Here is a 12,366-nt window from a genome sequence, read left to right on the forward strand (position 1 = left end):
GTGGCTATTCGCTGTTCTGGACTTATGTGAGATTGCTACACTCCCACTTGTACCAGACGTGGGCCAGGGCAGGCCAGGCCCCCAGAACAGAGGAAGGGAGGCAGGGAGCAGTGCATGCTTTATGGCCTGGCCTGGGCCAGCCTCTTTTCTCCCGTTTGCCCCCAGCTCCTAATCTTTGGTTATCTTTTTGTAACCTTTTATCCACACCCGGGTGCTCATTCCTGGACTTGCTCTGCTGTGTACTTAACACTGTGCCTCTGCCCTCTGTTCTGGAGGCACATCTTCTCCCAGGATATTTGGATGCATACCACATTTGGGGACAATGTTGTTAAAGGCGAGACCTCATTGCCAAAGCACATGTTCTAGTTTTGGGTGACCATCTCGGTATACGTGCTCATGTCACCTTTATACATTAACATTGAGCCCAAACAAAGAAATATGGAAATGTCAGGAAGCCTGTATCCAGTCTAGACATTAGGGGCTTGTCCATGTGGTAAAATAACAAGAGTTTCTATATGTTACTGATAAAACTAGATTGAAGGACATGTCAACCAATTGGTGATCATTAGGGGGAGCTGTCAATTTCCCTACCATTTCTTGTTCATGTCCATGGTGGTACCTCTGGTCCTGCTTCCTATGGCCTTTCCACCACACCTGTCCTCCTGGCTCTTGTCTCCTAAGGTTCTTTGTGTCTGACACTGTTTCCTTTTCTCCCATCTGTGAAGTTCTGACATTTTTTTTTAAAAGATTTTATTTATTACAGAGAGAGAGTATGAGCAGAAACAAGGAAAGGGTCAGAAGGAAAGAAACTCAAGTGGACTCCATGCTGAGCATAGAGCCCGACACGGGGCTTGATCTCATGATCCTGAGATCAGGACCTGAGCTGAAATCAAGAGTTGGTCACTTAACCCAATTGAGCCACCCAGGCATCCTGAAGTTCTGACATTTTTTATACGCTTCTTTCCACTGCTCTTCATTGATTATCTCATCCCTTCCCTTGGGCTCAGCCGTGGTCTCTGGGCAAGTGACTCCAGAGCTTTGTGCCTCTCCTGCCTCCCCACTGTCTTTCCCAAGCTCTGGTTTCATATTCCATGAATATGGGGGGTCTCTCCTATTTGAGGGGTACCTGTGTAGCTCAGTTGGTTGAGCATCCGACTCTTGATTTTGGCTGGGTCATGATCTCAGGGTTATTAGATCAAGCCCTGTTGGGTTTGGTGCTGAGTGTGGAGCCTGCTTGGGATTCTCCCTTTCCCACTGTCCTTCCTCTTACTCCTCCCCATCCCCTGCTTACCTGCTCTGTCTCAAAAAAAAAAAAAAAAAGTCATATTTGAGACAAGATCTGAAGGATATGGAAGGAGGCAAGGGAAAGGGACACAAAAGTACAGGAACCCAAAGGCAAGGAAGCTTGGCCTACTTAAAGAGCAGGAGGCCTTCCTGATGGAGAACAATGAGTGGGTAGAGAGAGGTACGAGGATCGAGTTACAGGTTGTAGTGTCAAGGGACCATCTAAGTAGAGTGATACGAACTGTTTATAAAATGTCATTTGGAAGAGGGACAAGGAAGCCTCTGGCATCAGACTACTTTAGACTCTTGACATTGGTCTTTCTTGCCCTGTGCCTATTCTTGGGACTGTCCAGCCACTTGTGATGTTGCCCCCCTACCATTCTTCTCCCCTCATCCTGAAGATCCAGCTTAAATGCCATCTTCTTGACATCTTCAGTCAGCCCACCATTGGTGATCCTTTTTCCAGTGAATTTCTGCAGTCCTGTGTCAGTACAATTTCTGGGCCTTTCAGCTGCTGTAAACCCCTAGGAAAGAAGGACCAGGGCCTAAGGGAAGGAGCAGCCTTAGATCAGTGGATGCTTGAATTACATGGCTTTGCTTCTGCACCTTGCCACATCCCTTTGTTCCTATTGGTGTCAATAGGATTATCATCTCCTTCTGGTCATCCTCTACCATAGTCTGGACCCCAGGACCATCATCTTCTTTTACAGGTGAGCCTCTGCTCAGGTTGTCTGGAGCTTGTCACAGAATTGGGATACTTGCAATATGCTCCCCTGTGTTATAGTTATTAACGTATGCCTATCATCTCCCTGTCCAATAAAATCTCTGAGAGCAGGAATGAGCTCTTACATACCTTTATCCTGTACACCACGTGGTGTCCAACATAGTACTGATCACAGGTTAGGTATTCAGTAAATGTTTGTTGAATGATTAAGTGAATGATTGGATCTAGAACATTGATTTTTTTACTCTTGAGTATAATGGAGTTAAAGGAAAATTAGCATTTTACAATAATGAACACATATAATTTTTATAATCAGAAAAAAAATTTTAAACTTTTTAATGGAAGGATTAGCCTGTAGTTTGTGACACTGATGAAATGGATTGGTTTGCTTTTTGGCTTTTATCATCCGGAGTGCGCGTTGGTGATGAGACGTCTGCTCTGTTTCTGTGTTGCAGCTCTGGTTGTCAGCACCACTTCAGCTGGATTTGCATTGGCCCCAGGACCTTTTGACTGGCCCTGTTTCCTGCTTACTTCCCTGGGAACAGGCCTTGCATCCTGTGCTGCCAACTCCATCAATCAGGTCAGTGAGTCACTTTTCAGCTTGATCATGGTATTATTACTTTTTCTTATGTGGTGGTATTGTCACATTTTTCAAAAAGACTTCCCAGGGCACCAGGGCGGCTCAGCAGTTTAGCGCCGCCTTCAGCCCAGGGTGTGATCCTAGAGACCTGGGCTCGAGTCCCACATCAGGCTCCCTGCATGGAGCCTGCTTCTCCCTCTGCCTATGTCTCTGCCTCTCTCCGTGTCTCTCATGGATAAATAAATAAAATCTTAAAAAAAAAAAAAAGAAGAAGAAGAAGATGATGACTTCCTATACCACACATACAGATGGAGAGGCTCCAGTAATTTGTGACACTACATATCCTATAGAGGTCTCTTGGGTAACAGAGCTGATGTCTCTCATGTTTTGAAGTGAATGGTTTTCACATGAGAGAGCAGTCAACTCTCTACTTCAGCTGACCAGGAGTCCTTGGGTCAGATGTGTTTCAGAGCCATCAGACTTTCTGCTGTCATCCATTTCAGACATATTCCCCTGAGCTTATCATTTTATGATCTTCTTTCTTTTGTTTTTTTTTTAAATTTATTTCTTTATTTTAGAGGGGGAGGAGGGACAGAGGGAGAGAGAGAACCCCAGGCAGACTCTGTGCTGAGCGTGGAGCCCAATGCAGGGCTTGATCCCAGGACCCTGAGATCATGACCTGAGCCAAAACCCAAGAGTCAGAGGCTCAACTGACTATGCCACCCAGGCACCCCAACAATGTATTTTAAAGAAGTATATCCAGCTTTTTTATTTTTAAGTCTTTTATAATTTTATTATTATTATTATTATTATTATTATTATTATTATTTTATCCAGCTTTAAAAAAAACAGTAATTCAGTATTCAGGAAACTTGGTGTATGGAATCACAGAATATATTTAAAAATTAATTAGCATATTATTTTTAATGCATTGTTCCCCAACCCCCCCATTATTTTAAACATCAAAATAGGTCTCAAAAAAGTAGTTCTTTCCCTCCGCCTCGTGATTGTGGTATGTGCCACCACATCAGATACCAGAGTGAAAAAGTCTTGGCTAAAACTTAAGGAAAGTCGTTTTTATCACCAGAACACCCGAGGGAGTTGGCATGGTTTTAAAATAGGAATTCAGGTTACTGGTAGGAAAACAGCATGGCTGAGCGGGTATATAAGTTTTTGCAGTGAAATATGGGAATTTTAATTCAGTGATGCCTCAAACCATTATGCTTTTACAATGTGTTATCAGCTGTTTGGAGGAGGGATCAATCTATTTCAAATACAATTTATTTTTGTTACTCTTTTTAATGTCCAAGCAGTCTCATACGGAGGCCCAGCTAATCCTGGTATTGTCCCATCTTGTAAACCACAGTACAGCTCTTCCAGATTGTTCTTTCCTTCTGCTCCCCTCCCTCATTGGCTTGGCTAAGAGAAGAATCCTGGTTTTATAATGAACATGTTTTTAATGAAATTTTGAATAGAGCGCAATATAAGCAAAATGGATTTTTGTTGCTATTTTGGGTCTATTTCTCAAAATATTTTTAAAATTATTACTTTTATTTAGTTACAAATCTAGGTCATGAGATTAAGCCAGGAACTCATTCTGGTTTTGAGGCTCCTTTTTTCAGTTGAAGAGCTGCATTTATCCTCGAGATATTTATTAACTAACTGCTGTCTCCTGCTTAAATTCTATAGATTTGAATACAATTTAAAATGAAAGTGTAGATATTTAGAAAAAGGACAACTAATAAGCATCAAATGGTTCAGAAATCCCAATATGTTATAAAAAATAATACAGAGTTGCCTTGAGTCTGAGCTGCCATACCCCTCCCATCCTCCTCCCTAAAAGGTGATTTAGGATTTTGTCGTGGAAAAAAAGCCTGTCACACATAGCAAGAAAATATCTTGAGGGAAAGAAAAAGCGTGGAATGATCTACATTTGGGCCAAAACTTCTAGAAACTAGAACATAAACCAAGGTGTTAGAAATTGTAAAAGTTTATTTTACTTTATTTTTTTAAAGATGTTATTTATTTATTAATGAGAGACACAGGGAGAGAGGCAGAGACACAGGCAGAGGGAGAAGCAGGCTCCCTGCGGGGACCCCAATGCGGGACTCAATCCCAGGACCCCGGGATCACTCCCTGAGCTGAAAGCAGACACTCAACCACTGAGCCACCCAGGGGTCCCTAAATTTCAAAAGTTTAAATGTATTTGGCTACTTTGTTGCATCTCTCTGTAGAAAGTATGTTTGCTATGGGGGTGAGTTAGGGTCTGAGAAGGAGCCAACTGTATGATGGGATTATTTCTGGAACTGACAAATTGTGTTGTTTGCCCCTTCTGTCAGCGTTTCCTTCTTAGGTTGGCTTCCTAGCCCCGTTCTGCACTCACTTGTCCCGTTCTTCCTGTGGAACACTTCACATCCTCCTCCATGGTCACTCCTACCCCCTGCCAGGCTTCTTCAGTGTTGTATAACGTGACCCCTTAATTTCTTCATTTTCTTGTATTCATCATATCACCTCCTTCCCCTCAACCTGGGCTCCAGTCTCCTTTGGAAACATCACACTACTTAAACATTGTAATGCCCACCGTCGTTGAATTCCACTGTTATCATGGTATATCAATAAGCTTCCCAAATTACAATATTTTCTAAATTTTGTTGGAAGGATTGTAGTTCAATTAGTATTACTAAGCAGCCTCATAAAATTAAAATAAAGGAGTGTGAGCACATTTTCATTACCACCTTTAATTAACGTAAGCAGAATGAAGAGCACTGGGCAACAAACCTTTACCTGAGTTTTGAATAGCGGGTAGATAAAGAAATAGTTGGTGAAAAGCAAGAGCTTCCCGTTTTTTTTAGGGAGCTGGCATCCAGCTTAAAGAATGCATATATGTGGTTGGTATGTATAAAAGTTTTCAGCTTCTAACAGAGTTCTGTGGGAGAAAAAAATTTCTTTCTGCCCACATATACTAAAGGATTTGAATAACATTTCATATTTTTTAAATACTTCTTTTAGCTGTTATTAATTTAGTTCTGAGTGCTGCCTCTTTGTACCCTACTTCTGTGATCTCTCTGTGAATGTAGGAAAAATAAAGCTTTGGGAAATAGCTCCTACATTTGTTTTAGGGAGAGAAAATGAGCTTCAGCTTCTGATTTATGAAGTAATGACTGGCACATAAAGAGATGTATGTGTATATAAGAAACCACTAACATTAAAATGTAAGAGGGAATTACATCCATGTTTTATAAAATAGATGCATGCTTCATTGGAAACCATAGTGAGACCTGAAAGCAGGTATACCTCCAAAGGATGAAAAGCCATCCATAAAATTTAGCAACTGAAAGATAAAATGTAATAGATGGCTTTGACAGATCAAATCTTGAAAAACAAGCAACTCAAAGTGAAAAGCTGAGTCAATTCAAGAAGAATGAATTACAAAATTGAAAAAGATAAGAACTGTCAGAAAATTGTTAGCATAATTGAGTATTTGACATAGTACATACTGTTATAATAAACTGTATTGGGGATTATTTTATGTTACATAGAGATGATTTTTCTTAATAGAGGTTAGGAGTACGTGTCAATAAATACATTTCTACAAGACCCATTTTGTGGGTGACCTGCCGTTCATTCTGAGGGGTGTACCCACTTTCTCAGCCCGAGCTCTGTCATTGCAGCTTTGTGCTTTTGAAGCCATATTGCACACATCTCTAACTGTTTTTAGAGGGCAGGTGAGTGGATGTGACATGAATGAGGTGAGAGCCACCAGCCAAAGCATATATGAGGCTGATTTAACTTTGGAATATAGGGTCTTAAGAAAAGAACTAACTGATGACATTCGTACAGTGTTTTAGAGTTTACGAAGCATATTTACAGAAATGGTTATTTAAGCCCTACTGCCCCATGAGGTAGGTGACATTACTGCCATTTCTTTATAAAACATCCTGTTTCACCTTTGAATTATTCTTTTTAAAAATAACATTTAAGGGACACCTGGGTGGCTCAACAGTTGAGCATCTGCCTTCACAGGACGTGATCCTGCAGTCCCAGGATGGAGTCCCACATCGGGCTCCCTGCATGGAGCCTGCTTCTCCCTCTGCCTGTGTCTCTGCGTCTCTGTCTCTGTCTCTCTTTCTCTCTCTCTCTCTCTCTCTGTCTCCTGAATAAATAAATAAAATCTTAAAAAAATAAAATAAAAAATAAAAGTAACATTTAAAAAAGATGTGTCATGCAAATAATGTTTCCATTGCAAATCAGTGAGAAAATATAACTAAGCAAAAATAGCAATAATATTCTTTATTTTGTGTTTCTCTTGTGCCAGGTGCTGCTCTATGTGTTAGAGTTACACCAGAGGACAGCTGGAAAGCTCTGGCTTTGTAGTGCTTATATCTATCCCACCACCCAAACAGACTCACTTGTTAAAATTTGATTTATATTATTATAGGCTTTTTTTTTTACACACCAACTCCACATATAAATTTCTCACAGAAATGATTTATGTATGATACATATGGCTTGTATACTTTTTCTCCTTTAAATGAAATAATCATGAATGTTTTTCCATGTCAATATTTGAAGTAACATGATTGTATAGAGGTATATTGTGATTTGTTTAATCAGTCTCTCCTTATTTGTCATTTTAGGGATTACTACTCTTTTGCCTAGGTAAATAATGCTGAGCTGAAATTCTTGTAGCTAAATACTTGAACATGTACTTAGCTATTTCTTTAGATAAATTACTAAAATTGTGCTTTAAAAGATATGTAGTTTTTAAAATGTTAAGTGGTGCTTGGGTGGCTGAGTCAGTTAAGCGTCTGATTCTTGATTTTGGCTTAAGTCATGATCTCAGGGTTGTGAGATCGATCACTGTGTTGGGCTCTGCACTTGGTGCAGAGTCTGCTTAAGATCCTCTCTACCCCTCCTTCTATCTACCTTCTCTCTCTCCATAAATAAATCTTTAAAAAAATAAAATATAAAATAAAAAGTTAAAATAAAAAAAGATATGTGTTGTAAGTGCAGAGAAATTCCTTCCTGGAATGTGTTTTGTTCATGTGTTTGCTTGTTTTAAATCACTTTATGCTTCTATGTGAAGTGCTCCTCACCGACATTTCATGTTAGGAAATCTGTGCTAGGTTGTAGGTAACATTAGGTGTGTCCTTTTAATTCAGGTTGTTTTGATTACTTAGAAGGCAGTGTTGTTTTTTGTTTTGGGATGGGGGTCTAATGTTTATTGGCCATTTGTGTTTGCCACTACATTCAGATGCGTGCAGATCAGATTATTAACTCTGTCATGTAGGGTCTGAACATTTTCATGTTTCATATGTTTGTGCCTGCATGTCTTTTAATTTTTAATATAGGGATTCTCAGCCTTCGCCCTCTGGACCTCATGGGTTGGATGACTTTGTTGTGAGGGGCTATCCTGTGTTTTGTGGGGTGTCTCCTGGCATCCCTGGTCTTTACCCTCCACCTGGTGTTAGCAACACACCCCTTAGTTGTGACAACTGAAAACATCTTCAGACATTGTCAGACATTCCCTGGGGACCCAGATCACCCCTGATTGAGAACCACTGCTTTAATGATTTCTACTTTTGATTTCACTCTTAGGTCTTTACCCAAGGTCCTGGCTCCAATCTCTACCTCAGGTCTTCTCTGGCTCACATTTTTCTGCCTGTAACTACCCACTGATCACTGGAGTGGCCATATGGCCTGGTTTATGCTTGTGTCCCTGGTGTAATTATTAATAATGCCCCCTATCCCCCCTCTCAACTATTCTAGTTTGGACAGGAAATTATATGAGCTCTATTCATAACCCACCTGGGTCCTCAGTCCTTCGGTTGAAATGAGGTGTGGTAGAAGTACCTTCGTACCAAAAGATCTGGCCTCAGGTTCTGGATTTTCTGCTCACGCATGTGCGGACTGAACAAGTGAGGTGTTTCCTCAGTGCAGGTCAGGCCCCGGGCTTGTCTCTCCTTCACCATTTCCATGGTCTCAGGTAGGATCCACTGCCAGGCCAAACTGTGGAGCTTTAAGAATCTTCTCCTCCACCGTTACTCTGTTAGTAAGTCGTTCAAGGACGTTGACGATTTCTTCTGTGATGGATCTCTCTCATTCTTACGGTGCCCCTGGCAGATATTACTTACCACAGTTGTCACTAATTTCCAAGCCAGCTGCTTCACTAGGTGGGCCGCCCCATGATTAGAGATGTCTTCCTCATATGGAGTCAGTCTGCATCCTGTTGCTCATTGTTCTCTCTGGGAAAGCTCAGTGTTTTTTCCTCCATGTGACAGTACTTTCAAGGTATCACTCTCTAACCATGGTTAATGGGCACTTGTGCTACCACCATGTAGTTCTTCATCTGTACCTCTTTCCTGGAGAACTCTCACCTTCCACACCAACGATTACGACTTACTTATCCTGTACATCTAGCACCTCTTCCTCACAAGCATACAGCAGGCCAGGAGGGTGAGGTTCCTAAGGAAGTCATGTTCGGAATAAAGGAACATTTATGGTGGAAGCAGGGCAAAGTAGAAAGAAGTGTTAATCATAACAATAATTGCAGCTAACAATTAACTTCACACTTGCTCTATACCAAGTAATCTCACCATTTTACATTATCTCATCTGCTTAAGTCCTGGTTCATAGGATTCCTGCCCCTGCCCCCATGTCTCTTTTGAAAGATCAAATAAATGATGAATGAATTCATAACCTAGACTTAGCTCTAAGAACCGCTGATGTTCTTGGGGACTTTATTTTGGAGAAAATTAGAAGAAAGGCACAAAACATAAGTAGACTTTCAGATCTGCGAGGTAGGTTATAATTAGAAAGTAAAGCTGATAAGGGTATGTTATCTCTAGGATCTAGTGTCTCTGCAAATGTTGAAGAGTTTTTATGAAAGGAAATGAAAGAGATCAAGAGGTGTGAATGAAACAAGGTCAAGAAGAGACGTGTTTTTTTGTTTGATACTGACAGTACTTGAGAGACTTTTCATGGCTGAAATAAGGTAAAAAGGAAGAGCTTTGGATAAAAAGCCCTGAATTATAGGGTGGGTAGGGCCATAGAAAATTCACAGCCTTTTAAATTCTGAAAGGAGAAACAGATAAAGATTTTTCTGTTTTCCCATTGAATATGAGATTAATATCTAATGCATCTTTCCCCATTCTCCCTTTCTGTGATGTCTCTTTTGTTTTGACTATGCAGTCTGCCTTGAGCAATAGGAACTGACTTTCATCTTCCGTGTTGAACAAAAGTGGTTATTAAACTTGGTGGCATATTCTAGGAGAATAAGACTGATGTTAGCAAACACCAGTGATGTGATTCATAGGCCATCCTATGTGTAAGAAAAATCAATATGAGAAATATACTTTTCTTCCAAATGTTGTGATTTGTTTGCCTTTGATGTTTTAACCAGTGGGCAACTTGCATTCATTCACTGGCCTCTGAAGCCCATAACTTGTGGCTTATTCAGATGATTCACATTAGCTACTGCACCAGATCAGATTTGCCCAGAGTCTTTGAATAGCATGTGGGAAAGAGTCTCCAACTAAATATGTTTTTTATATAAGGCAAATGAGGAGCATTACTGAACAATGTCCAGAAGAAAATGCATTTTAAATGCAAAGTCTCTTTTCCTGAATTTATATAACCCTACATAGTTCCTAAATTGCATTTGATTCCCCTCTACGGAATGATCCATCTCAGTAGAGTGAGTTTGGCATTGGTATTCATAACCAAAATAACTCTCGGTGAAGTTTTGCCAGCAAATGCAGAGATGATGACAATTTGAACATATATTGGTAGATAGTATCTTGTAATTTACATGCCACATTAACTGACCATTACTTAATCCATTTATTTATGTTGCTTCTTATGACATGTCTGTGAGGTGGCATTATTCCAGCATTGTAGAGGAATAAAATGAAGCTTAGTGTTGCCATTGATCACACATCTGAAAATGGTCAAGTTGGGAGCAGACCCTGTGGACCATGGACTGCGGGTGCACTGCTTTCTCCTCCCAACTGAAATGCCCTGGTCCAGTCACCATGTCAGAATAGGGTTTATTTCCATTAATATGAGTCTTCTACAAGCTAACTGCCAACATCTATGCTACTAAGTACCAAAGGTGAAGTTGCCATAGTGGACATGGTAATATAGCTGTCTCTAATGAGGGTGGAAGATGTAAAGCACTTTGCCTTTGGAAAGCTAAGTGCTCAGTTTGTTAGCTGTTTTTGTTTTTGTTTTAAAGATTTTATTTATTTATTTATTCATGAGAGACACAGAATGAGAGGCAGAGACACAGGCAGAGGAAAAAGCAGGCTCCTTGCAGGGAGCCCAATGTGGAACTCAATCCCAGGACTCCAGGATCATGATCTGAGCTAAAGGCAGATGCTCAACCACTGAGCCAACCAGGCATCCCTGTTTTTGTTGTTATTAATATGAAAGTGTGGTCTGTTTTTTAGCTCATATCCTCTGTGCTTTCAGAATCTGATTATCCATCAACTGTCTCCAGTTAGGTTCTCAAAATAGAGAATGGGAAGGGAAGGTATGTTTAATCTCCTCAGTGTACTAAGAGACTTGGGTGATACTTGCAAACTGTAATATGTGTGCATGTCTATGAATGTATGTACACATTTATTCGAGTCTGTATTTACTTCTCTTTGAACTCTCCACATTTGAATGTGTAGTTACTTGGGTTCAGTAGACATTATTTGGTCTCTATCGTTTTGTAGGTGATGCGGAATGGCGTAGGCAGTTCTGGTAAATCTAAGAAATGCTGGTTAAAATGGTTCCTGAATTGAACAAGCAGATGTTTAACTGAGATATAATGAAAATAATACCAGTTTGGATTTTTGGGAGTTAATGATTCTTGGCTCGTGTCTCTGGGTAGCCTGTTGTGATTAAATCCGGTTTGGGGGACCCAGAGACTTCGCCCTTTCCCAGTGTCTCCATGTCATTCCACCGTGAAATCAAGCTGAGTCTCTTCCCAAATGATCTTTTTTCTTTTCCTTTCTTTTTTCTCATCTTTTTATTTTATTTTATTTATTTATTCATGATTTTATTTATTCATGAGAGACACAGAGAGAGAGAGGCAGAGACACAGGCAGAGGGAGAAGCAGACTCCTCACAGGGAGCCCCGATATAGGACTTGATCCCAGGACCCTGGAATCACAACCTGACCCAAAGGCAGATGCTCAACCACTGAGCCACCCAGGTGTCCCTCTTTTCTTTTTGTTCTTTCTTTCTTTTCTTTTTTTCTTCCTTCTTTCCTTTCTAAGTCTTCAGTTACATTTTGCTTTTCCTAATAAGCTGTTCTTCTGAATCCATGTGTACCCTATTTGTTTTCTGCTGTGAACTGCAGATACCCTTCCCCATTCTCCATGTTGGGGGGTCTCCCAGCTGACTGAGGACTGATGACATAGATTGGATGCTGTGTGGCCCATCCCTGGAGAATGCACATTACCTTATCTCATATTTATTCCCTTTGCCTTCGTGACAAACTGCTTTTAAGGTTTAATACATGAAAAAAATTTGATGCCTTGATATTTACACTGTAAAATTTGAGTCAGTTGATGATTCTAAATTACTTGCTGAGCTCCTAGGTACTTGAAAGGAGCAGGAACAGGAATTGGGGTGTCTGGGATGGACAGTGGGACAGATTTTCCTACCCATGTTCTCTAACCCAGATCAGCTCTGGATAATTCTTTGTGTTGGTCTTTCCAACTAGTAATGGAGCCCCAAAGTGCTTCAGAAGAGTGATTAGGCCTTCACAAGTTGTGTGTAAGTGATT

At 40.5% G+C, this 12,366-nt stretch overlaps 1 protein-coding gene across 1 annotated transcript in view; it reads left to right on the top strand.

Moving 5' to 3' along the window:
* Positions 1 to 12,366, top strand: part of COX10 (cytochrome c oxidase assembly factor heme A:farnesyltransferase COX10) — a 127,369-nt gene that overhangs the window by 28,326 nt on the left and 86,677 nt on the right. The window contains exon 4 of the mRNA XM_038536944.1: positions 2,464 to 2,588. Coding sequence (XP_038392872.1) covers positions 2,464 to 2,588 — 125 coding nt within the window. The remainder of the gene's footprint in view (positions 1 to 2,463; positions 2,589 to 12,366) is intronic.

This window comes from Canis lupus, chromosome 5, assembly GCF_011100685.1.
Source record: "Canis lupus familiaris isolate Mischka breed German Shepherd chromosome 5, alternate assembly UU_Cfam_GSD_1.0, whole genome shotgun sequence".
Lineage (NCBI taxonomy): Eukaryota > Metazoa > Chordata > Mammalia > Carnivora > Canidae > Canis > Canis lupus.